We start from the raw sequence: 25,071 nt of genomic DNA on the forward strand, positions 1-25,071 counted from the left end.
AGAAATGATTCAGGCTAACACACACTGAGAACTGCTCCTGCCAGGTAAGGTACTCCATACTTGAACACATCAGCTTGCTGAATACTCTCAAGACACTATTGTAAATACTCCCATTGTTCTCATTTTAAATATGAGGAAACTGGAGCTCCCAGAGATTCCATCAAGGAATCAAGGACATATGGCCAAGCAAAGGAGTTGGGTTGTCCTCCCACTCCTTGCCATCTACAAACCAGAAGACAGAAGTGGATGTGGTCTGTGTGTCAGCTTCCAAGTGATTGCAGTTCCATCGGTGGTTCTGGTTTCAAGCTGACAGCACAGAGATGACAGCTAGTCCCATTGATAGCCATGGACTGTATCCCTCATCCTGTCAGTCATGTCACCGAGGTCTGTTTTTGGACCCCAACAAGACTGGGTGTAAGATTTGGGGATGACTCAGCAAACCCCATTATACCCCCAGTGTTGTAAAAAAAAAAAAAGAGAGAGAGAGAGAGAGAGAACTCAAAATACTTCCATCATTAACAGATTGTCCCTTTTCCATGCTCATTGGTGTCCTTAATAGTGGAAAATTCTGTAAAGACTTATTTGATGAGGTACAAAAGCCTTCCAAGCTTAAGTGTGTCTTAGAAATTTAAGTTGTGTCCATGAATGTTCATGGCTCAAGTTTTCTTTTTCTCGGTGGGGTCTTCACTTAGAGAACAGAAAATAGTAATTACTTGTCTTGGGGAAGAGACACACTGCTCTTGAGAGATCTTCTGCCTATAAAATGTGCATTATAACATCTAGCCTACATTTTTTCATATGGTTTGGGGAGTCCAAAAAGAATGCAAAAAAGAGAGTTAAGAAAAATTTTATACCACAGCCCAAACACCGTCTTCTCGAATTTTCCCAATCGAGAGGCCCCTCCACCATACATCTCTGTCCTTCCAGCAGCCTGTTTTTCTGTTATTTATGGCAGCTCTCATTAACCAAATTAAAAATTTTTAATTTGTTTTCTTGAGTACTTTCTGTCTCTCCAACAACAATGAAATTCCATGCAAGAAGGAATTTTGCCTTCTTGTTTGCCAGGGCCTTGCCAGCATCTAAAACTGTTGCTGGCACAACTAGACGTTCAGTAAATGCATACTGAATAAGAAAACATTTCTGTGTTCAAATCCGTACCTTTATAAACATCTTTAAAACTGGATTTCAGGTACAGACAACTAGGTTAATCATAATCCTTGGCTATCGTTGACCCATGCATGGCCCTCTTTTATGATTTATTTAGCTACTGAATTAGTCCCCCCCACCCCCCGCCAACAATAAGGTCATAAATTCCTGGAAAAAACAGAACCTGAATCTAACCATAGGGCCCTGGTCCCTATCTCATCCCCCGCCTCTCCCCATCCAAGGGAATCATCACTCAGAATGCCAGGCTCTTCATTTCCTGTTGTCTTAAGTCCATTTTCCTAGAAGTAGAGCCTGAGAAAGGATTTTGTTTAGGTGATTTTTTTTTTTTTTTTTTTTGAGGGAGTTCTCAGGAAAGGGGGGGTTTGAGAAGCAGGACAGGATGGGGGGGGGTGGGGAAGCTAAGGAAGGATGTGGAATCAGCTGGAAAAGGTATTCAGAGCTCTGGAGCCCACATTGCACCACAGTGTGACCCTACATTGAGGCAAAAGATTAGCTGTTTGTGCCCCCAAGTTAGTCAGGCCTTGGCTGACATTTGGGGAGGTGATATAGGGAAAACAAGTGCATAGCTTCCTGTGTGAGTCAGCCCCTATTTGGCTAACTGCAATTCTCCAGAGAGGGAGGGAGCCTTGAGCTGCTGCCAGCTAACGCTCCCAGCAGCTGGGAATCGGTACACTGAACAGGAAAAGGGGTCTGAGCATGTATCCTATCTTTCTTCCCTTTCCCTACAATTTTTTCAAAGTTTGTATGGCTTCCTGAAAGGGAATTATTACTTGCATTTTGTTTAGTTATTTGGAACTTTCTAGAAAGGAGATCATACTAAATTTTGTTCTGACTCTTGTATAATATTTCGGTGTGTGAAAATACCATACTTTATTTACCCATTCTCCCACTGGTGGACTTTCGGATTATTTTTCAGTTTTTGCTATTAGGAACAGCGTTGCTGTAAACATTCTCCTCTGTCTCCTGTTGTTTATATGCAAGAATTTCTTGGGTTTATGCCTGGAGTGGAACAGCTGGACCATAGGTGTGAACTTTAGAAGGTAATGCCAAATTATTTTCCAAAGTGGCTTTACAGATTCACATGCACCAGTAACAGACAAGAGATCTTATCACCCACCTCCTCTCCAACGTTTTGATTTCTGTAAATTGAAAGAGTGTAAAACGGCATCTCATTGCAGTCTTGACTCGTGATCAGTAACCCTCTCCTCATATGTTTATCAGACACACATGTTTCCTCTTCGGTGAACTGTTTTCTCACAACTTTTGTCCATTTTCTCTTGGTTCTTTGTGCTTTTCTTACTGATCTGTGGGATTTCTTCATATGCCCTTTGTTGTGTGTATAGGAAGGTAGTGAACATCATCTAGTTTATAACTTCTCACTTTCTTTATGTATATATTACTAAATAGAAGCTCTTAATTTTATTATAGTCACAGATATCCTCTTCATGGCTTTTTAGGTATTGTTTAGGAACTCTTTCCCTCAAAGAATGTAAAGGACCATCTCAGTCTTGGGGGTGAGGAGGTCTACACATAGAGCCAGGTTAGAGACAAGTCCCAGAGGCAAACACTGCCATGCCTCCTGGGGTATTGTCTGGTCCAAGGCAACCCTGACTAGCCAGCACAAGTGATCAGCTGGCTGGCTAGCAGGTGTGTTCTGGTTCTAGAATTGGATATATCATGCCATTAGAGCTGGATACCATTAAAAATTCTAATCATAGACTGTAATTAACTTTCCTTGCTCTGACGCCCCGCTCACTAAACAACCTTCTGATTATAATTTGGCTTCCCATGTATCTTGCCTACAGGGAGAGAATGTACTGTGCGGACCAACGTGAGGATCCAATCCACTAACCAGTTACATGCCATGATGTAAATTAATAAATCCGTATTCTGATTTTATCACATGCCTCATCTGAGCTCTGTGGGCGTGAGTCAGCATCCCCGAGTCTAATCAACATGGACACCAAGCATATCAAGTGCCTGAACTAAAAAAGTAAGAACTAGACCCAGGACCAGAGTGCAGTCACTAAGGTAACGCAGCCCTGGAGGCCCCTCGGCCCGAGGGAGAAAAGGCCTTCCTACAAGTCACGCGATACAGAAAGGGATTAAAAATTGGCTTTTGACATTAGAAAGAGCTGCATATTCAAAACCATGGCTTGTTTCCATTCAGGTGAAGGCGAAGAATCGGAGAGGATCATGAGACTCATATTGAATATTTATTGGCTTATGAGCACATACCAGATGCTGCACGAATCCTAGGCAGGAGGATAAGATTTACAGACATGTCTGAGAAAAGGAAAAAAAGGAAGAAGGGCAGATGGTATGCGCTGAGAAGAAATGGAACAAGAGAAGGCTGACTGAGGAATCCTTACTCCACCTTGACGCTCATGGTCCGGGATGTAAAGTAGAAGTTGTCTTTAAAGACCAAAAGGAAAGCCAGGAGGAGGAAACACAAGGTACACCAGAGCAGAGGCAGGAATGTGCCACAAGAATGTGCAGTGAGATTATCCAGGCCAGAGGAGTAATTTAGGACCCGTAGGGTGAGGGCAAGATCTTTGAAGTGAGTTCAAAAGGCAAAGTAGAGGTGAGCCCATGAGGACAGATGGGGATAATTTAGCAATCCTGCTATTAGATCACCACTTCATAAAGGGTTCCTGGGTGAACAGTACCTAGGTACTGGGTGGCACAGATCCCCTTCTGGGATCCCAGTTACACTGTGTAACTAACTAATGGAAGAAAGTGATCGGAACTGTTGTATCTAGGCATTTGGGGCCCAGTGAGGAAAAGTGATCCACTACTTTGTATTCAGACCCCAAACAAACAAAAACCAAAAGAAAAAAAAAACAAAAAGGAAGATGGCCTCTACTGATAACCTTACAAGATTTATTTTTCAAAGACAAATATGTTCAAGAAGGAGTGAGATAAATTAAAGGAAGTTCTATGTCACCTTTGAGACTGATCTCAAAGACAGGCACTGTTGCCCACAGCATCTCCCTTGGGGCCCCAGCAGCGCAAGGTCACCAGCCTGGCTGGATGGGACAAGGTGGGGAACCATCTTAGTTCCTTGTTTTTTGTTCTCAAAATGAGTTAGAGACGTGCCACCCAGTACGGAATGATGCTAAGTGTGGTCTGCCCAACCACTTACGTGAGAGGAAGGCCCCAGAAAGGGTTCAGTGGACCAGCAGGATGGAAGCACAGCAGGGTGGCAAGAGCGCCCCTCTGAGGTGCACCACCAGAATGCATGAACTTCCAGGATGAGGGCTGAGGAGGGGCTGACCTGTGCTCCCCACAAAGCCAGAGGGCTCTGAGTCACACGTGAAAGAACAAGCTCCCTTTAATCGTGGCTTCGGTGAGCACGCGTACATGAGGAGAAATAACCAGAGACAGAGCAGAGTGCTTCATCTAGTAGAGATTGTCCCGCACATGCTCCATGATGGTCTTCAGCCCCAACCAGGTCTCCTCTGCAGTGGGGATGATCTGGTTGGCTGGCAGGAGGAAGCCATAGTGCCCAGTATCTCTCAACTCAAACGTGAACGCGTACTTGATGCCATGATCATACGCCCAGTCAACGCTGCTCCCGCTAGCTGGATCTGTAAGTCAGGAAAAAAAACACCTTTGAACCCCAGTTCCTTTCAGGGTTAGATGGGCAGGCCTCAAGAGTTCTGCCTGCCATGGTTCCTTAGGGACCTAGAATTCTTGCTGAAGGTCATCAGGCCACCAACAAATGAATACCGGCCTGATCCGTATGTCTCAGTCTGTCCTATATGATGGTCATCTTCATTCATCTCAAACCAAGAAATTTTAAATATTCGAGCCCACCTTTTCGCTAACTCACTGTTTAGACTCTTTCCAGTCACTCAAAACCAGTCTTCACAGAGTGAGACAGGCAGCCTCCAAGCCAGCCCCAATGATCCTTGTCTCCTGGTTTTCACCTCCCTGGGTGGTCCCCTCCGACACTGAGTGGGGTTGCCCTGACCTGAGTAACTAACAGGAAATTGCAGGAATGATGACGTGTGACCTTCAAGGCTGATCATAAAGACTGTGGCTTCTGCCTTGCTCTCTCTTAGATCATTTGCTCTGGGGAAAGCCAGGCATCAGGGTGTGTGGACGGTCAGAGAGTGTCCCATCACCAGGTCTGAGTGGTGAAGAATGGAGGCCTCCTGCCAGTACTCAGCAGCTGAGTGAGCCACCCGAGAAGCAGACCCTTCCAGCTGAGTGAGCCCTTGACTGCAACTTTGGGAGAGGCCCTGAGCCAGAGCCACCCAGCTAAGCCATTCTTGAATTCCTACCCCAGGGAAAGAGTGGAAGAAAATAAATGTTTATTATTTTAAGCTGCTAGGTTTTAGGATAACTTTTTACATAGCAAGAGATAACTGATAAACACAGAGAGAACGAAGCACAACCCTTGAGACTTCCCTTTGCCAAAAGGCCGGGGAAAAGAAAGAGGCCTGCTTTCCTGCTTCTTCCCAGCCAAACTCGACTAGAGCAAAAACTGGCTAAAAGTGCAAAGTGTGGATGACACTGAATAATAAAACAATGATGTCAATAGCAGCTATCATTTATTGAACATCTCCCATAAGCTGGTCATTTATATTGAAAAGTTCACATCTATGACCTCATTAATCTTTAAAAACCCAGTGAGGTGGGTATTACTGTCCTTGTTTTTCAGAGGAGGAAATCCAGGCTCGGAATGAGTAATTTATCTAAGGAAATATAGACGGAAAATGGCAGGACTGGAATTGAAACCCAAGGCTGTCTGCTGAAAAGAAGCCCATGCTTTCCTCAACCTCCTCCCAGTCCATTTAGTATTTATGGTACATGGCTGTTAAATGAAAAGATGGGTCCTTTTGTTTTCCATTATTCTTGAGGGTTATTTCTCATGGTATCACTTGTGATTTTTTTAAAAAAGATTTTATTTATTTATTTGACAGAGAGAGATACCGAGAGAGACGGAACATAAGCAAGGGGGAGAGGGAGAAGCAGACTCCCCGTGGAGCAGGGAGCCCAAGGCAGGGCGCGATCCCAAGACTCTGGGATCACAACCTGAGCTGAAGACAGACGCTTAACGCCTGAGCCCCCCAGGCACCCCTCCACTTGTGACTTTTCTAGAGATGCTGTGATGCCATGCCCCATGAGGTTATGAAACAGGCTCTCTTATAGTCTCTGAAATTCTTGTGTGGTCTCATATACCTCTACCTACTTGTGCTCTCTCTCTCTCACTACCTTGCTGTTAAATAAATAAATAAAATCTTTAAAAAATGATAAGATAAATTTTAAAATTAAAATAAATAAAAATCACACTATTTCCCAATTGACATTTAAAGATTATTCCCTATTCGCATCTACAGACGCACCTCATTCATTTAAGCGGGGGGCACACTGTTTCACTGTGTGCCTGCACCAAATGTATTTTTATTCGGTACTGTACTGACGGACATTGAGGTACTCAGTAGGCTTCTGTGAGTATGAAAAACGTTGTCATGAACATCCTTCTTACTCAGGATCTATCCACAAGTCAAATGAGCCTAAAGAACTTGTGTCCCAGCCCTTAGTAGTAAAGAGAAGGGGAGAAGGTTGCTAGAGGCAGGTAGTCTGAAAGCAGTACAGTCTGACCAAGGGAAGAAACCGGAAAATTCTAAAAAAGCAGATGCCCAAATTAAAGCAGCAAAATGGGCTTGGGGTTGCCCAGCACAGGGACTGAAAGTGCAATGTGGCACGGAAAGCCTCCGGGACATTATTACTAATGTTCAGAAGGCCACTATGTCATGAAGAAAGGAGCTTAAATCCCTTGTACATGCTCTGTTTAAAAAGGCAAGAAAGTGTAAAATTTGAGATTATTTTCAACTAAAATGGTTCATCTAAGAAAAGGTCTGGCATTTGAAGGGACAGACGTCGACCATGCGTGTAGCACATGTAATAACCCATGGGATCAGAGTGTTATTATACAAAAATTGATTACAGTTTTGGGAAGCAAGGAGGATAGGCAAAGCCTTTAAACAATACAGAAGATGGGCTCTTGAAAGACTTAGGAAATATTATGTCTCCTGGACAACACTCAGGGAGCGCCTTCCACCTCTGGTTCTGGAGGAATCCGATGAGTATCTCTTGGTTTTGGCAGAGCTTAGACTGGGAAGAATGTGTTTGATGTGGGTTGACAAGGCCACCCTTTAAACTGGTGTTTGACCCAAAAGCCAGGACTGTGGTGACCCACAAAGCTCTTTCGAGAGGGCCTCACCAAAGGACTCCCACCAAGTCTCTTCACCCCTCTGCAGTCCTAAACTCAGTTCTCACTAATGGAGCAGAGGATGGAGAAATTCTCCTGAGGTGTTTCTTCTCCGAGGAGTTCCCATTTAACAACACTAATAATAATCAACCATGAATAATTAATGGATGGTTCCCGCAATTAGCCACATGAACACCTAAATCAGGCTAATTGCTTTATGCAGCAAGGCAGTATATGAAACACACACAAGAGGGCTGAGGTCAGATACAGAGGAGGACCCAGGAGGGGGGATGGAGAAACTTCCCAGAACAGGAAGGCTGAAGGGAACAGCTAGCTGAGGTGGAGTGCTTGGATGGAGAGTTACGGTGTGGAATAGGACAGAAATACGGCAAGTGTGCAGGGAGTCTGAGGGGGGCCCCACTGTTGGAAAATTACTTACAGAGGATAGACACTAGAGGGGAAAAGACGGGCACTGGCTTCAAAGGTGTCAGAACCATGCTCCTCGTGCTCGTGCTTTTATTTCCCCTTGATAGCTAGACTCCTGGAGAAGGATAGTGTTCTTCGATTTGATCTTTAAGTTTAAAGCTCAGACTCATGGAACGAGGGAACTGGAAGGATCTCAGTAGGAACAGAGTGAAATGCACACATGAAACACTTCAGTGAGAAACCAAAACAAAGCTATTTCCTCAAAATGAGGTTGAAGTTGTAGGTAATGAGCCCAAAGACCCTCTTCAGGTTTGGAGCCTTGGTAGGGTTTGTTTGGGGTGGGTTTTTTTGGGCTTGATGCTAACCATTGCCGAGAGGAACCCCACTCCCAGCATGCTCTGCTCCAACTCGTGCTCATCTCCAATGGGAAGAGGACGAGTCTCCTCTATGCCCACTACAGCCACCTCGGTCTGCATCTCCGAAGGTGGGTTTCCTTTGAAAATGAAATGATGGGCTTGAGGAACTTCTGATAAATGATGTTGGGATCTTTCATGGAATAGAAGGGACACAGACTCCAGCATACTAGCAGGACTAAACTTGCCACGGGCAGGTGACACGTAGCATGACCGTAGTGACGGTACTGATGGAGACAACCGCCTACAGCAGCTATCATTCCACAGGCATAAATTCAGTCTATCGCTAACAGCCAAAACCATCAGACTGCGACGTAGTAAGCCTAATCTGCGGCTCTCCTTCCACTTCACGTTTCCTCTCCAGGCATTCTCGAAATAACTAATAGAGCAAGTACTTACAGACAGTGGTGCAGGTAGGACCCACTTGGTATGTCGTGCCCGACAGGGAAGCCAGAGCTCTGGCCGCACGCCTTGCCACCTCGTCCTAGGAGGGGGAACCAGCAGAGTGAGAAAGAATGGATCCCACAACCTGACATCCCTCAGCTGCTCTGCATTGCGATGGTGTGGAAGGTTCTTGGCCCTTCCCTCAAGTTTCCCTTCTGGTCTCCTCCTTTTCCATCCAACTAGAGCCAAAGCCTGATACACAGAAACGTGGAGGGCTGCTCACCAACCCAACCTAGTGAATACACGACCATCTTCACCTCCCTTGAGGGATGGGAGTGTCATGTTCTTGAACGTGCGGGAAGGCCAAGTATGTTCCAGAGAAAACTTTCTAAGAGCTGGGTGCTCCCAGAGTGAAGGTGGAGACAGGGCTGTCCTATATGCATATGCCAACACCTGTTTGAGACCAGAATGTGGCCCACACTTAGCATGAGCCTTGCATCTACTGGGAGGTTTAGAGACTAGCTGTGGCCCTGAGCAGGAGGGCGCTCTGGAGTCTACCAGCACAGAGGGAGAAGCCTGCCTTCACCCTACAGATGCCAGCCCTACTCCAGTCAGTCCACCCTAAGTGTCTCTTCACATCCTAGGGCGAGCCACTACCTGTGACGTGGAGCACCCCTAGGCTGTAGCTGGCAGCCTACTTCAACTCTACCTTGACTGGAATGAGGAGTACCTCTCCCTCACTCACCACAATGCCACCCACAGTTTTGGCAAGCAATGGGTCTGTCACACATTTTGGTCAGAAAAACAACTGAGAAGGAAAGACAGGGGTCAGGCGTGGTTCTTGAAAGTCACAGCAAACACAGAAATAAGGAGAACTGTCTTCTTGTCCCCAGGGGGTCTGATGGCACAATCCAAAGGGCAGAAGGGGAGAAGACCAGGCCCTTAATGAAATAAGTCCAGGCTCCTGGACTGTCTCTATAAGTTGTGGAAGGACCATTGTGGCAGCACCCCAGGGTTAAGCAGGCCCAGGGCCAGGTCGGCCCTAGGGAGGGTGGCCCGTCACTTACCAGCTCATCAGCATCCGGGGCCTTCTTGACGGTGTACCCATATGGATACATCAGCAGCTGTGAGTAGCTGTGCAAGTCGATGAAGCATTTGAAATTCCCATGTTCTTGGATGAAATCTACCACCGACTTCACCTCCACTTCCGAGTTGGCATGTGGTCCATGGTATATCTCAGAGCAAGGGTTGTCACTGGCCCCCTCTCCTGTGGGGAGTGGCCCAAGCAGAAACATGAATCCATCGGCAAGAAAACAGAAATGCAGGACACTGAACCCAGAGGAAGAGCAGGAGGGGCTGGCCATGGACAGGTCGATGGAAGGAGCCCCCCCTACACCAGAAGCCTAGTCCGCAATATGTGGACATGGTGGGTGGGGCGGGGGGTGATGCAGAAGAGGGAGGGCATTGGATCTGCCACAGCTGAGGAGGGAAAACTGGAAGGATTCCTTTAAATGGATAGAGTCGACCTTGTATTGCATCACTAACAGCTGTCATAAATAATTAATATCATACTCGACAATGAGTTGTAATTAATAAGTATTCCAGATAATTAATACAAATACCAATTAATAATGAAAATGATTCCATTTATTCTGGTGTCAACTCATTCTCTTGGTTCAGATCTTAATGGCCAAGTGCTGCCAAAAATAATCTATTGTGGCTAAAGCCTCCCAGTTGGCTGGTATTTAGATACTGCCTTCTGTACTGGTTCACAACACAGCTCCCTGAGGTACGTGGTATGTGCGTAAAACCTCCCTGTTTGTGGGAAGAGCTGACTTAACTTCCACGCCCTCAGGGCCCCCATTTCTCTCAGCTCCTTTCCCACAGACCGATGATTCTTCCCGCCACAGGGTGTGGGGAGGGCGAATGTGCAGGTACAAGAAGTAGGTTGAAGACAGGACATCAGCCCAGCTGTGGAAGAGCGCGAGAGAGCACTACGGGCTTCTGGAGCTGCAAGGTGAGCTCCGACCCTAACTCTGGGCCACCTGCTCCTGAGACTGTCTCCGAGCCCGACTGTCTCGCTTCAGATAATAAAACTCACTCACTGGGTCAGACAAATAAATAAGGGAACACACAGGAACACTTTACCTGGCAGCCAGTGGGCATGACTGTAGGGATGGTTTTTAAACAGCTGGAACTCAGAACCTGGGTCTCCTAATCCTCGTGCCCTTTCTGTGACACCAAAGGGCTGCGTGTCACACTGACACATCTAAGGGTCAACTGCTGGGATTGAAGCCTCACCACGCCCCACGATCTGGTCTGGCAGGGTGACTGTGCTAACTGCTCTCTTCCCAGTTACCACCAGGAACCCTTCCACCCACCCAGTCGCTCGCCCGGGAGAAGTGGGGATGCCCAGGGCACAGAGTGTGGATCTGAACGTCTAAGACTAGAATCATTTTTAAAATATAAGTGTACTTTCAGGAGAACAAGAATTGTTGAGTCATTCCCTTTCAAAACTACCCCCCAAAAATGTTAAAAACAAAAACAAAACAGAAAAACAGAAAACAAAAAACAAAAACCCGAGACAGAGTGTAAGGAATTGGCCCACATCTCTCAGTGAAGCAGCAATGGAGCCAGCCTGGAAACTGGCTCCCTCACTGCCTGCTCAGCGCCCTGTGGACCAGGCTCCCTGGGGCAGCAGGGAGGGAAAGCCAACCCCCCCACACCCGCAGCCTACCTGCAAAACTAGCATTCCAATTTCTGTTTGGATCAGCACCAATGCAAGGGCTTCCAGGATTGACGGACCGTGTCTTCCTCCATAGTCGGTTCTAGAAAGACCACCAAGGAGGGAATAAGCATTCGGAGGTGGGTCAGGGCACAGGAAAAGCAAAGGTGTTCTCTGGGGTGGGGGTCTATGATGGAGCAAGGTTCTTAGCTCTGCCTGGAGGATCACTGGGGCCCCGGTGCTCATGAACTGAGCAGCCTCCTCTCATCTCCCAGAGAAAGGAGGCTCTGCCTCCCCAAAATGCCGTGATGAGAACTTTGTAACGCAAGAACTAGCCTGATGTTACCTGAACCCTCCAAATTGATTTTTGGCTTCGGCAGAAGGAGGACAGACAGACATTGTCTGCCCAAACTACCACTGGTCTGACGGGAAGTGCAGAGCAATTATTTTATTCTTGCCTGAAAAACTCAACTGAACCCAGTCGAACTTCAAGCTCTGACTACAAGTGAAGAGCAAATACAGGGCTTATAGGAACAAATGACACACAACAAAGAAGCCATCAGACAAATTCAGAACGTGAGATGTTCTACAGGACAATTTACTTGGTTTCTCCAACAAATGAATGACATTTTTAAAAGAGATGTGTGTGGGGGTGGGTAACCACCATAGATTTAAAAAGCCTACAGAGCAGAAACAACCAAATACAGGTGCAAAACCTTATTTGCAGACTGATTTCAATAAACTGACTCAAAAGACATTTAAAAGATAATTGGGGGAATTAGATGATGTTAAAGAAATTCCATTAATTTTTTTAAGTGACAGTGGTGTATTGTTTGGGTTTTTTCTTGTTTTGCTTTAATTACCATCAACCAGAGATGCATATTAAAGAAATTTGGGGTCCAATAACCTGATGTCAGGGATGTGCTTTTAAACAAAAGGAAAAAAAAATGTGTGGGAGGGAAAGAAATGAAAAGAAGATTGGTTAAGTGTTGATAATTGTTCAAAATCCATGAGAGGGAGTTCATTAGACGATTCTCTCCAAGAAAAAATATTCCCTGGTGACTCTCCGCTCAGGAGATGAGTGAGAAATGGAACCCGAGGAAGCTTGCAACGTGCACATGGGTGGGAGTTCTCTCCCCGTTCCTACAACTGTTCGAGTGGCACAGCAAGGAATTCACCAGACTCTTCTCACCTTCAAGCCCAGCTCACTTGGTGTTACTTACTTGAGTTTGTGTGTACACATATCCATCAGGATTGGCCACAGGCAACAAGAAAATATCCATTTTCTCCAAGATGGTGGTGATGGCTGGGTCCTTCCTGTAATCAGATGCGATCTAAGCAGAGACAAGATTGTCAGCTTCTTGGGTGACCAGCTGGGGTGCCCAGTCGAAGCCCGTGTATCTTCCCCAGGTGCCCCCTGCAGCCTCTCTGTCCCCCTCATAGACACAGCTCTCTACAAAGCTCTTGGAGTACTTCAAACACTGGGGGAACATGGCTTCCTGATGACATCAACTGCAGAGTCTGGGGCTGCCTTGTTGGTTCCTTCCTTCCAGGGGGTGGGAACAAGGGAGGGAAGAGCCACACATCATCATAGATTTGGGGAACCTGGGCCCCCACGCTAACGGATAGGGAAAGTACATCCTCCACACACAACACCCCTCCTCTAGCTAGTGCTGCATTAAAGCAGACTCTTGGGGGGGGGGCACATGCAGACAGCCTGAGATCCCTGAGGGTCTAGAGGGCTAGGGTGGGCTAATGGCACAGTTGGTCTGAGTTTCGTCGCTGCGGAGAAGGCTCTGCTCCCTTTCTGCGGGGCTGACTATGGGCTCAGGATTTGGGGTCTATTTCTACAGCTCATTAGCTTGCTCGCTGCCATGTCGCTGCTTTGTCATTTAGCCACAGTGGCTTGACCAAAGGACTCTGACCTTTTGCTTCTCCAACCCAAGAAGCCCACCCTCCAACTGTTTCTGTGCTGAGTACCTTCCCACCTCATCCCCCCCGGGCCCAGCCTCCTAGGACCCTGCAGGGGCACCCTGGCCCCCCAGAATTGTCAGCTAATACCGCGCGACATGACCTTCCTCGCAGTCCAGATCGCCGTGGCCTGCGAGATCCACTCCCGGGAATGGATGCCTGCGTTCAGCCAAATGGCTGGCCGCCGCCGCCTGCCTTCTGCGGTGCTGAACTGTGGAAGGACAAAGAGGCCCGAAAATGACCCTCCTGCCCGTGTCTCCACTCACCTCTCCTCTCCCCAGCTCACCCCTATTCATTTAATCAATTTAAGATAATTCAGAGACCAACTGTTCCTGAGGGTACCATCTATTTATCAGGTTTATCCGTGACCAGGGAGCTTAATTGGTTGGTTGGCGAGGCCCGGCCGCGGCTCCAGGCCACTTGAGCCGCTCCAGGGTTGGAAGCAAATGGCAAGGGGAAACAATTGCTATTGTGAATGATAATGCCAGTGTGATTAGAGATAATATTATGTCTCTTGAAAGACCTCAAATGGTACCCCAACAGAGAGAGGCCCGAGAGTGCATGAACTGGCCTGTTCCAGCTGATGCAATAAATGAATTCGATTTTACAAGGAGGAAGACAGAGGTTCACTATAGCTCTTTGCAAATGGCATTAAATGAGTTCTGGCTCCTGCCTTTTAGTGTGGGTCTGGCCACCTTGGGTCAAAGCGTGGTGCTAATGAAGCCAGAGTCTCCTCAGGTTGGCAAATCGTCTAAATTTATGTGGATTATTTTAGAGCGACCGGCTCGGTGGCAAATCTCCTCTGGCTGGTAATTCAAGCCAGGAGCCTGGGTTCTTCGGGGCTTATATGACACTAAGGATCTGACAAATTCTTAGCACCCTCATTTGTTCCATGCTTCGTATCTCCAAATTCCTTTTTATTCATTTGGCTGGGTTATTTATGTAATTTATGTCCCTGCCATAAATTCTCTACCTCTTTTGCCAATACAGACCTGAATCTGTTAGAAATATCTAGAAGTTAGGCTTTGTGCAGCCAAGGATCATAGGCTGGGCTTAAAATTACATCAACCCTAAAATTAGCTTCCTAGATTGCTTTTCCAATAAGTACCCCTCAAAGCAGAATAGAATTTGTAGAGCAATCCCAATTTGACTTGCTTTTTGGAGGTAAGAATGAAGGCAAAAGATTGTGGCCCATCTGAGTGCTTTCTGGAATGCTAACAGACCCACCCCACCCCCATCCCCATACCCCTCACCCACTCCATGACCCTCCCCCCAACTGATCCTGTCTTTCAGTCAAAACTTGCAATGGGATGGTCTCCTTCTACGTTCTAACTCCTTCCACATTAGGCAAAAACAGGGAACTCTCAATCACACCAAAATTGAGCCCCAGAAGATGTCTCCCAATGCCTCTGAAGTCAAGAAGAGCCTAAAACCCCCCTCCTTCAGAGGTCTGAGGGCTGGGTCCTGGACACAAGGGACCAGGAGCCTGAGTCCAGCTAGGCCTCTTGAAGAGCCTCTGGCCTCACCTTCAGTACATACATGGGCCGGTTTTCAAACGAATGCCCAATCTTCACCCTGGTCGCCAACTCAGGAAAATCTCCGGCAATGCTGTCCATCTCACGGTAAATCTGAAGCATGGAAAGGTGGACTCAGGAGCATTTGAAAATTTTGTTTTCAGCTCTGGGTAGGTATCTGTGAACTTCATCTTACTTACATCAATGACTTCTTCATTGATTTGATCAATGATTAGATCCAGCCCTGTGATCTCAGGGTTGACAATATTGCTGCCATGGAATACTTATTCTTGAAGAACTGCCTTAAGAGCCCTTTTCTACAACATTCTAGAGAATAACACATTTTATCTGTCCATAAAATTATAGGCCACTAAACTAGAGAGACTTGCACACAGACTCCTCTAGCGGTGTGGTCCTTCATGCCATACCAGACTGGAGAATCAGCAATTGCCCCATTTGGCCAAGGTTCTTGAAAAGGGTCCTCTCCAAACCTTTTGATCACTTTCTCTACCAGTTTTTTTAATTAGCATACACTATATATATATATATTTGTTTTATAGGAAATATATGTTATGTATATTACATATATACAATATATTATGTATACCACCAGAATAATGTACCAAATGTATTAAGTACATTATAAAAAAAGAAACAAAATGGTAGCATTAATAATAAGTATAAACGTATGTAGAACGTAAATAGAAGTTGTAATAGTTTCTTCCTCCAACCCAGTGAAGCATCTTGCTTATACCCTGTAGTCCGAGCCCCCCACTTTGGAGATTCCTCTAACGGCCTTAAGGGAACGAGTGAAGAGCTATAAATCACAGCAGCAAATGCTTCCATTTGGTTTCAATTTCTAAAAAAAAATTAATTTAAATAGGGTTCATTCATCTTAGTTGCTCAAAACTACTGAGGGCAAAAGAAGGAAATAAAGAAATGTATGTTTAAACCTTAAAAGTGGAAGAGGGAGCCTTACAGGGGAGAAAAATACACGATTGATACTAAAATTCCAGCTTCAGTGGTCTGCCTGAGCGGCAGTCAGCACGGCAGACCGAGCAGAAGCAAGAAACCGCTCCCCAAATATATACTCAAGCCAGAGAAACTACAGTGAAAATAATCCCCAGCCAAGCTTAAAAATCAAGAAAGGAGACATTGCAGGGACTAGAAATGAAAAGGGACCTAACCAGCTGAGTGGAGGGCAGAAAGTGGAGCCTTGGGACCAGATATCCACTGCAGGCACTAAGGGTTTACAGCAAGTCAGGAGTAGTGATCGAGGGCATGGGAACCGGGGTGGGCCAAGGAGCTGGAACTTAAGAGCTGAGAACCGGCCACTCCAGCCATGAAGAGGGCTTAGAAACTCTACCTACTAACCCTAGAGAGTGAAGCAAAAGCCAGATGCCCACCCTGAACCGTGAGAGGCAAGAGAGTCCCCCAGGAGAAGTTCAAACACCAAGCTGTATCAGGAGGGAAGGGTCCAAATTCACACTGCCAGCATGAGGAGGAAACTTAGCCAGCAAACAACAGAAACAATGCAACAGCAACAAACATACAGGAAAACGGAAACTGGAAACCCTGGCTGAGACAGACATGAGACTCCCACCAGAGACCCTAAGCAGCTATAGGATGAGAGCTCTTCAAAGCTGTTTTTAGAGAGAACTGCATGTGATCAAGCCAAGAGGGAGACCATACACCAAGGCACAGCAGAAGGCCTCACAGGGGACGGGGGATGTGGGGGAAGTTGCAATCAGATGGCAGTGACCCCTAAAGCTGGAGAGCAAAACCAAGCCCATGAGAAAGTGCAGCTCCCATAGAGGGCAGGTGAGGGGATGGCATTTCTGGGGTCTTGGGTGACATTTGCAACCACTTAGCTCAGCTAGGGAGTGTGCCACGCTAACGAGGCTCATGTCATGGGTCTGATCCCTGTGTGAGCCCTGGGCTCTGCTTTTGTCCGTGGCCCTGGACTGAACTCCTAACTTTATCCAGCTGCTTTGCAGATGTATGTCATTGGTCACAAAAGGGATCAAGGGGCAGTACAGTTGGAAGTGTATACAATAAACAAAGCTACTGACAATCATGGGAAAGAAGTGAAAACAGTTGGTCAACCTTGAAAATAATCCCTCATCTAGAAGAAAAACAGCTCAAAGTCTATGTCTCACGAAAAGCATGCCAGGAACCCCATCTTTGGTTATAAAGAACAATGTGTATGCAGATATGGGAAGGAGAATAACAATTTCGTTTTGAGATGTTGTTCTGAGCTAGTAGAGAGTTTCTAGACTAATGTAGAAGACATTGAGGGTCTTAAGGAAACTGTAGGCTATCTGATGCAGCCCCATTCTATAGCCCCTCTTGATTCCTCAAGTTCTAATATCATATTAAGTGGTTCTGCTCCAAATTTTTTATTGAAAGTGTTGGCTTACCTTGAAAGTCAGTCATCTATATAAAGTGGTTTTTAACTAAACACAGCACCAAAACACATTAGAGTACAAATATGCATTATAAGTAATCATGATAAATGAGTGGAAATATTTGGTTAACCTTGGAAATAACCACTTGTCTACTTGCCTGGAATAAGTAACATTTTAATCTGGGTGAGTAAAATACAGGGATTATGGTGGGGTATAAGAAGGTTGAATTACAAGGATGGAAATGATTGTAATTATTTCATGGTTTTCTTTCAGGGGTTGCCTCAGGAAGGAAGGATGCATGTGGGAGAAAATGTTCAGTTGTGTTTCACTATGCTCTTAGGTGCTGGTGGGAGATAAACAACCCAAGAATTACCAAAAAACAAAATAAAACAAAACAAAATGGAAGTGTTCACATTTTAGCCCCTTAGTAAAGGGGTACTGCGCTATGGACCAGGGCTTCCTCCAAGTAAGAAAAGGGGGTTACAAAACCCAAGATGTCAATGACCTTGATCTTAACCTGCTCTGAGACACTTACAGCTTCCAGGGAATGGTAGGCCCCATAGTTGAAGTTATTACTGCTCCGCTCTTGCCCTTCATTGTGTTGCATTTCTTCATCTTCGTTATCTAAAAGGGCCTGAAATAGACACGGCAATGCTGTGAAGTGACCCACTGGAGACGGAGGTTTAAGTTGTTTCTGCCACATTTTGGCACGAGCTGGCCAAGATGGCGGCACCCTCGGCACACAAACGTCAAGGTGTAAAAGGGGGCCAGATTTCTTCCACATATCTACAAAAGCTTATTTCTTGGCATCCAAAGTACATCACCCCATTCAAAACCCCAAAAGCAGCATATGTGCTATTTGGTTATTCTATACTATGAATTCTCTAGACATCGGCCCGCATCTGGTATCCAGTGCCTCTGAAATACACAGCTTGGGAAACCATTCAGAAACAAAGAAATTCTTATAGCCACTCATACTTTGAAGGCTCCTGGCAGATGTCCGTGACATGTGAGGATGATTAATAAGCTCACAGCTGCTCACGCCATCAGGAAACTCCCGGGCCAAATCACCAATTAGTCTATAACCCACCTCGGTGAAGGAGAGAACATGAGCCAGACACTGTCCTGCTGTTCCGATACAGGTCGTGAGGCTGGTGTCTGGCTTGGGTGGTGATGTTCCCGCCGCTGAGAACTACGGGTGACATTCCCTCATTCTCAAAAGATGCTTTTCATGACGAGTCTCCAACATACCCCTCCCCACACACACTTTTCTTCCCTCTTGACTTCAAATACAACAAGGGAGAGAGGGTTTGTATTTGTGGGGCATCTCTGACAGACCAAGTACCGTTGGGCATTTCACATACACTTAATATATTTAATTTTCTCGATCAGTTGTATGAAGTTGGCATCGCTGCTACTACCATTTTACTGATGAAGAAATAGAGGCTCAAGATGTTAATAGCTTCTCCAGAGCCACACAGCTGATAGCAAATCGGGATTCAGATCCAGGTCTGTCCAGTTCCCTAACCTGGGTATGCCCTTCCTACAACAACAAGTTCCCACTAAGAAGTCACTGCACTTTACTCCCATGGACCTCAGTGAGTTCATTTATAAAATGGAGAAGGATAAGACCAAGACTTGCACGTGTCTCAGGTCCACTCTGGGTGATTTGTCCTACACAAGACCAGTTAGGGACCATGGCCTACCCACCTGCAGGTCTTTAATTGTCACTGAGTACTCTAAGCCCTGGGACTTCAAGAAGGATTTGACTGGCTGCAGACTGACAGATGGGACCAAGACATCCACAGGACGACTGAAGGTGGAGGGAGATTTCCAGACGTTGAGCTGAAGAGAATGGAAAATAAAACCAGGTTAAAGGACAGTTCAGGTAAAAGGCACAATGAGCTCATTCTTCTCAAACAACTGCCAAAAGCCAGGATGATCCCTGAGGAGCTGGGTTCTGACCAGGGGAAAACTCTGCCCATTTCACAGCTGTGTCTGGTCAGGCCTACCCAGAAGGCAAGACCTGGTGAAGTCCAAGAAGTAGTAAGTCAATGACAGACAGAAAGAGGGAGCCCACGGTTGAGGGCGCCCAGCTCCTAGGACAGCAGTGCCATGATCTACAGCACTTCTCCCCATCAGCCCTCACAATCGCATAAGGACCCGTTGACTAATACAGAACTATACACAAAAACTCTCCAGGAGTAACAGTGTCGGTGGTGCAAGAGTCTTCTGTCACTGAAGTCAGAGATACTGAAGAGGACTCAGAAGAACCACGTACCTTAAGGTTGTCTGAATTCACTAGCTGACTTAGTTTGCTGATCTCATCTCCATTTCTGACGTTAATCCTAAAAACTTGGTCCCTGGAGGGGAGAAAAAAAAAAAAGCAAAAGATAATGGTGAGCTTTCAGCTGGCAAATAAACCCCAAGCCTATGTCCCAGACATAACTGGGCCGAATGAGAGGAAATGGTCTAGTCTTTGGTTATAATGTATAGCCATTAAAAATAAGACTACGTGGCAAATATGAAAAAGTGCTTATAGTATAACTTGAAGGGAAATATTAAGTGAAAGAGCAGGACACAAAATTGTATGTATGCCACGATTACAAGTATGGAAAAAGCAGATGCATTGGAAGAAAAACAGACAACGGAAATATAGCAAATGCTGACAGTGCTTATGTCCGGGTCGTGGGATTATGGATGACTGACTTTTTTTCCCCTTGTATCTGTTTTCTGTAATGTGGTCATATTACTTTATAATGAAAAACATATATATTTTGCAGAAAGGAATGTTCCTGAGTTACACGCAAAGCTAACTCAAGACATAAAGAAGCACTTCTTCACTGTCAGGGGCCAGGACTGAGACTCTGGCTGAAGGTCCACGCTGGGAAGAGCTGGAAAAGAGAACAGACCTTCCATCCTTGGAGGGTTAGCTATTTGCTGGGTGGTCTCCCAATCCCGTCCAGCTCCTGAACTCTATACAAATGTGAAGTACAATACGGGCTGGGTGCTGGGGCTGACTTGGGATTCAGTCCTCCCCAGGGGGGCCCTGAGAAGGCCCAGAAGGGAGCCGGCCAGTCCCGAGCCCTCCTTTGTTGTTTGTCCCGAACTTGCTTCATCTACACCATTTAGCTTCCGCAGCAGCGGCAGGGGCCGAGGCCCCCGAAGTCCTGTGTGTGGGCGGGAGAAGGCCAAGCCTGAAAAGCTGCCTTTGTGCTCTCAGCCGGCTCAGGGAGCCAGGGGGAGCCATTAGGCCGTTGCTAGGTGACCGCCCGAATGAATCCGCACTCGACGCTGTCACATGCGTCATCCCTTTACCCGAATGAATGCGGGAAGAGCTGCTGGAGAGGGCTGTGGGCTGAAGGACCTGTTGACAGGGAAAATGGTTCTGTCACAGGGAGCTAAATGTGCAGCCTCACGTGGCCGAACCGCATCTTCTCATCAGAAAACCGGCTCGATCCAGATGGGACTCTCAGGGTCTCACTTTGTTCCGGGAGGTTCTGGAGACTCTCCAGGGGGTCTAGTTCAGCCCCAGAGAGGCCAGGTCCACCGCAGAGAGGCTTCCCCTGCAGGTGGTGGGTCTGGAGGAAATGCCAGCTTTCTCCCCAGCCCACCCAGGCCTTGGAAGTGGGCTGCCAAGCGCAAGTCCTGGGAGCTACTGAGGCCACAGAGGAGAAGCCACTGGCCGGGCAGGTCTCAGTCAGAACCCAACAGGCCTGCTAGGGGTTGAACTGCAGCCCTGCGAAGGTGGGGAGTCAAACCACCATTTCCCCGACACAGGCAAGCAGCCTCCCAAAAAAAGGAACAGGTTTAAAACAGAAGGGAAATCCTTACTCCTGGCTAAGTACCAGGGCCCATCTGCCGAACTTATGGTCTGTCACAACCCACCCCCAACACTCCAGAAAAAGAGGAGTCTTTAAAATGAGTGTTCTAGAAAGCACCTGTGCACTGACATCTCTATCGACAAAATGAGGCATCTCGTAAAATACAGCATTAACTAGAACAATGACAAGGAAGGAGGGGAGGGAAAAGGAGCAAGAAAAAAAAGAGAGGAACATAAGAAAAAGGGGCTCTTCAGAACATCACATTACACAAGCATCCAGAGCACGCATTTAACTCTTCCCGAATTGGAGACCTCACAACAGAGCTTCTACACTCCTGGGTGCAGTCCACGACAGTGGAACACGGTGGATCTAACTGGCCCCGAGCATGAAAAAATCCACAGCACACTCCATCAGGCCCTATCAGCCAAGCTACAGAGGACAAAGATGCAACCCGAGTGCAGAGAGGCCGAGTGGAAGGATGGGTTCAGAATGGAGCCTTTCCTCAACTGTCTCTCCTCTGCCTCTCCCTCCTCCCTCCTCTCAGCTCCAGCCTCACTGAAATCCCAAATTCACCATGTCCTTTGCCCTTCCATGCCTTTGCACATGCTGTTCCCTCTGCCCGGATGTCCAGCCCTTTTCCTTATCTGCCTGGCAATCTCACGCCCAGGCTCTAGAATCAACTGTCAGCGTCTATGAGGTTCTCCCTAACCTAGACGGAGAGTCTTCAGATGGTGCTAAAAAAAGCGGGGAGGATGGGGTGGATCTAACACCATTCTCCTGAGCCTAAGTCCATCCAAACCTAGAAGCAGAAAGAACGTAAGGAGGTGTCCAATGAAGGGCAGCCATTTTCTAATCGTCCTTGTCTCTATCTGTATCTCTATCTCTACTTTCCCAGTCCTGAGAGTTCCGATAGCTGAACACAATCTATCTCTGTGGTCTGGAAATCCATTCAAGGATCTCAAACTCCCTGAAAATGGAAGATGGGTCTGGGAGAGGGGATATGTTGGAATTTGCAAGTTGTCGTGTTGACCCCTGTGACTCCACACAGGTGTTCTTAGTGATGTGTTCATTCCAGCCTCTCCCACACCTGCCGCCCTCCAGCTGCTACCAGCAGAGTGACGGATGCCTTCCTCTCGCTCACCCTCCCACTCATCCCACATTCTGACAGTCAACAGCTCCGCTGGTGCCGAGCTTCTATGCCTCTGTCGGTTCCATGCACACAAGCCAAGGGCTTGTCCTTTGTGCCTTTCTCACCCATACCCCCAGCCACCACAAAAGTTGATTTCACAGAACTCGTAGCTGCCTGCCAGCTACTGCCAATACTCCAACTGGTTTGGCAACTACATTCCTGTTCGCTGTCTGTCCTGCTCCTCTAGGCATCCTGGCCACCGTCCCATCCTCAAGATGACCAAAGGGCAGCACAGAAGATACCAGCAGAATGAGACACTGGGGGCAGTGGGGCATTAAGCCGAAGGAATAAAAGCTGGGGAGGGAGGTGGTGAGGGTAGGGGAGAAAACCCATCATCTTCATCGCCATCGGTACTGTCCCTGCTCCTAGCCAACAAGTGCTCTGGCTTCCCACCACTTGAATTCTCACAGAGGCCAGATTCCCCTTGCTAGAAAACGGTCATCGAGCTGGGTGTGAGGGTCATGTCTCTAAGCCCCTGGAAGGATCCCACCACCTTTGCTGGGACCACACTACAGGGTGAGAACAGATTTTGGGGGTGAGGATGACACTGTCTGCGATTAGCTCGTGCACACAGCCCTTTCTGTGTAAGCTCTGCTCCTGTGGTGGGCACTCCAACGCCAGGTCCTGCTGTCTCAACTGGGGCGTCCACCACATTGTAAGCGAAGTCTGTATCCTGAGAAATAAAGATTTTTCCAGCCATGTGAATAGCTGCAGTGAGAGCCTGACAACTCCATGCTTCAGCCCACCCGGCAGCAAGCATAGTTATTACACGGCGACTGCTGAGCTGCCGGTAGAAAAATCTTCTCCGGCCACCTGCTATGTCTAAGTCCTCTGAGCTATTTGACAGTAGACACCAGGTGTGAAAAGAAGTCATCACCATAAAAATTACTCAATCTCATATTAGTAATTACCTCAATAAACAAACCCCAAGTCCCTTTAGCCAGCTAGCATATGAAAGAGTAGACTAACAGATAGAGATATCTCTGTGAGATAGACGATTCTCCCCTGCTTACCAGTTAAGTGGGCTTGGGCAGGTTCCTTAACCTTTCTGAGGCTGAGTTTTCTTCATGTTTAAATTGAAGAAAATAACATCCCCGACTGGCGAAGTTGTTGTGGGACCCAAAAGATAATGCACATGAAAAGATCTTTGCAAATGTCAAAGCATTAGGCCGTAATGAGTTATTCGAATTCAATCTTCCAGCAGGGGACCATAGCATCCTTTCATCCATCCTACCGCCCAAATGTCCTCTCCTCCGCAGACCACAAAGCATTCCGCACGGACCGTGTTGGGCATGTGTGTACGTATGCACGCACACGCACGCACACACACACATGCGCATGCAAGCACACACGATCCGGCTGTAACCTTTCATCCCAATTCTCACCACTGTGGCCAGGCGAGAGCTAGCAAATGTCCGTGTCCCAGATCCTGACGAGAAAGCCCCAGGTCTACAAAGCCTTCCCCACTAATAGAGAAGTGAAACCAAAAAGCCAAAGACCCAGGTTTTCCCCTAAGCATGGCAGAAATTAGAAACAATCGCTGGTAGTTCTTGGTACTTCATGATAGAGAAGTGAAAAAGTAAAAGAGGCCTGGAACTGACCTTAGAAATAAGAACTGGGAAAGAAAAGAACTGGCAGGAGATTAGGGAGCCAAGGAGGGACTGTGGAGGCCACCTGGTCCCGATTTCACAGGCATGACTGAACCTGACAAAGAAGGAACTTGCCCGGGATGACACAGGGCAGAACTGGGACACGAGCTCATGTCTTCTTTTCCAATGGCAACTCCACTGGAGATATAACCAGCCAATCATTTTCAAATCCATTTGGTTCCCATAGCACTGAACCAACCAAATAATAATAAATCCAAAAGGAACTTACCCAAAAAACTTTTCTCGGCCACAGACGCTGAGCCCAATAAGGGCCCCAAAGAACAATATCCACTTCATGTCCCAAGGGTGTCAGTCCCAAGGCTGTCAGTCATAGAGTGGCTGAGTCAAGCTGTATTTATAAGAAGTCTGAGGCAGACTCATGTCCCTAAAAATGCTAATGTGATTCCCAAGCACCCTTGCAACTGTGATGGTACATCAGGCGGGCCCCTACCAATGCCTCTTCCATTCCTTTGGAATGATAAAGGCCTCTTGATTTACAAGGGCAGGAACTTGATCCTCAGGCTGGAAAAAAGTCTGTGCCAAGGGCGCCATATTGCTCATCATTTGGTATTTAAATAGTGTTTTTTCAGTAAATAGGGAAGTCCCAACAGTGCTGGAAAGAATTTATACTGATGGGAGAGGCCAAATTTTAAGCCCTAAATGAGGTTACCTCTAGAGTTAAAAATAAATAAATAAATAAAGTGAAGACTTAATAAGACTTGTCAGAGAATTTCACCAGAGCGTCATGATGATGAGGGTTTGTGACCTCTGTTAGGAATCTGACATCTAACTCTTAAGACCCCACTCAAAAAGTAGAAATACATGAGGTTGGTGGGATAGGAAGAAGTGTTAGTCTGGATAAAATACCAGTTTTCCTTGGGGTCTGAGTAAAGGTAAGGCTTAATGGTATTATTAATAATGAGACTTTCTTACATTTGCTAGACTCTGAATCTGGTATCCTTTCCACCCAATCACATCAGAATAAATGAAAGGTGCTCATAATCTCCACGACTTCTTCAGGGATTCTAAGGCCTTCGAATCTGTTCTGAGAACTCCAAATCCTCAAATTCGGAGCCCCAAAATGAAAGCCTCCCCCATCCCATTGTCCCCATGGTCTACATCATTCTTTTTGTTCTTGCTCAAGGCAAAGTGGATACAACCAAAGGTCATTGTCAGCG

General features: G+C 46.7%; 1 protein-coding gene across 2 annotated transcripts; it reads right to left on the minus strand.

Annotated features, from left to right (window-relative positions):
• Positions 1 to 3,372: 3,372 nt before the first annotated feature.
• CPA4 (carboxypeptidase A4) lies at positions 3,373 to 24,253 on the minus strand. Of its 2 annotated transcripts, none has more exons than XM_082693300.1 (11): positions 24,123 to 24,250; positions 19,513 to 19,594; positions 18,942 to 19,076; positions 17,767 to 17,865; positions 14,836 to 14,937; positions 13,413 to 13,520; positions 12,562 to 12,672; positions 11,351 to 11,441; positions 9,681 to 9,880; positions 8,629 to 8,713; positions 3,373 to 4,757 (listed from the first exon to the last, which is right to left on the minus strand). In XM_082693300.1, the coding sequence occupies exons 1-11, from the start codon at positions 24,188 to 24,190 to the stop codon at positions 4,570 to 4,572; spliced, it is 1,269 nt and encodes a 422-aa protein (XP_082549426.1). In that variant the 5' UTR covers positions 24,191 to 24,250; the 3' UTR covers positions 3,373 to 4,569. The 2 variants fall into 2 exon arrangements, with proteins under 2 accessions (XP_082549426.1, XP_082549427.1); XM_082693301.1 differs by lacking the exon at positions 3,373 to 4,757 and adding an exon at positions 6,522 to 6,624 and having other exon boundaries at positions 24,123 to 24,253.
• Between the last annotated feature and the right edge of the window lie 818 nt (positions 24,254 to 25,071).

Source organism: Mustela nivalis, assembly GCF_964662115.1.
Source record: "Mustela nivalis genome assembly, chromosome: 12".
NCBI classification, from domain to species: domain Eukaryota; kingdom Metazoa; phylum Chordata; class Mammalia; order Carnivora; family Mustelidae; genus Mustela; species Mustela nivalis.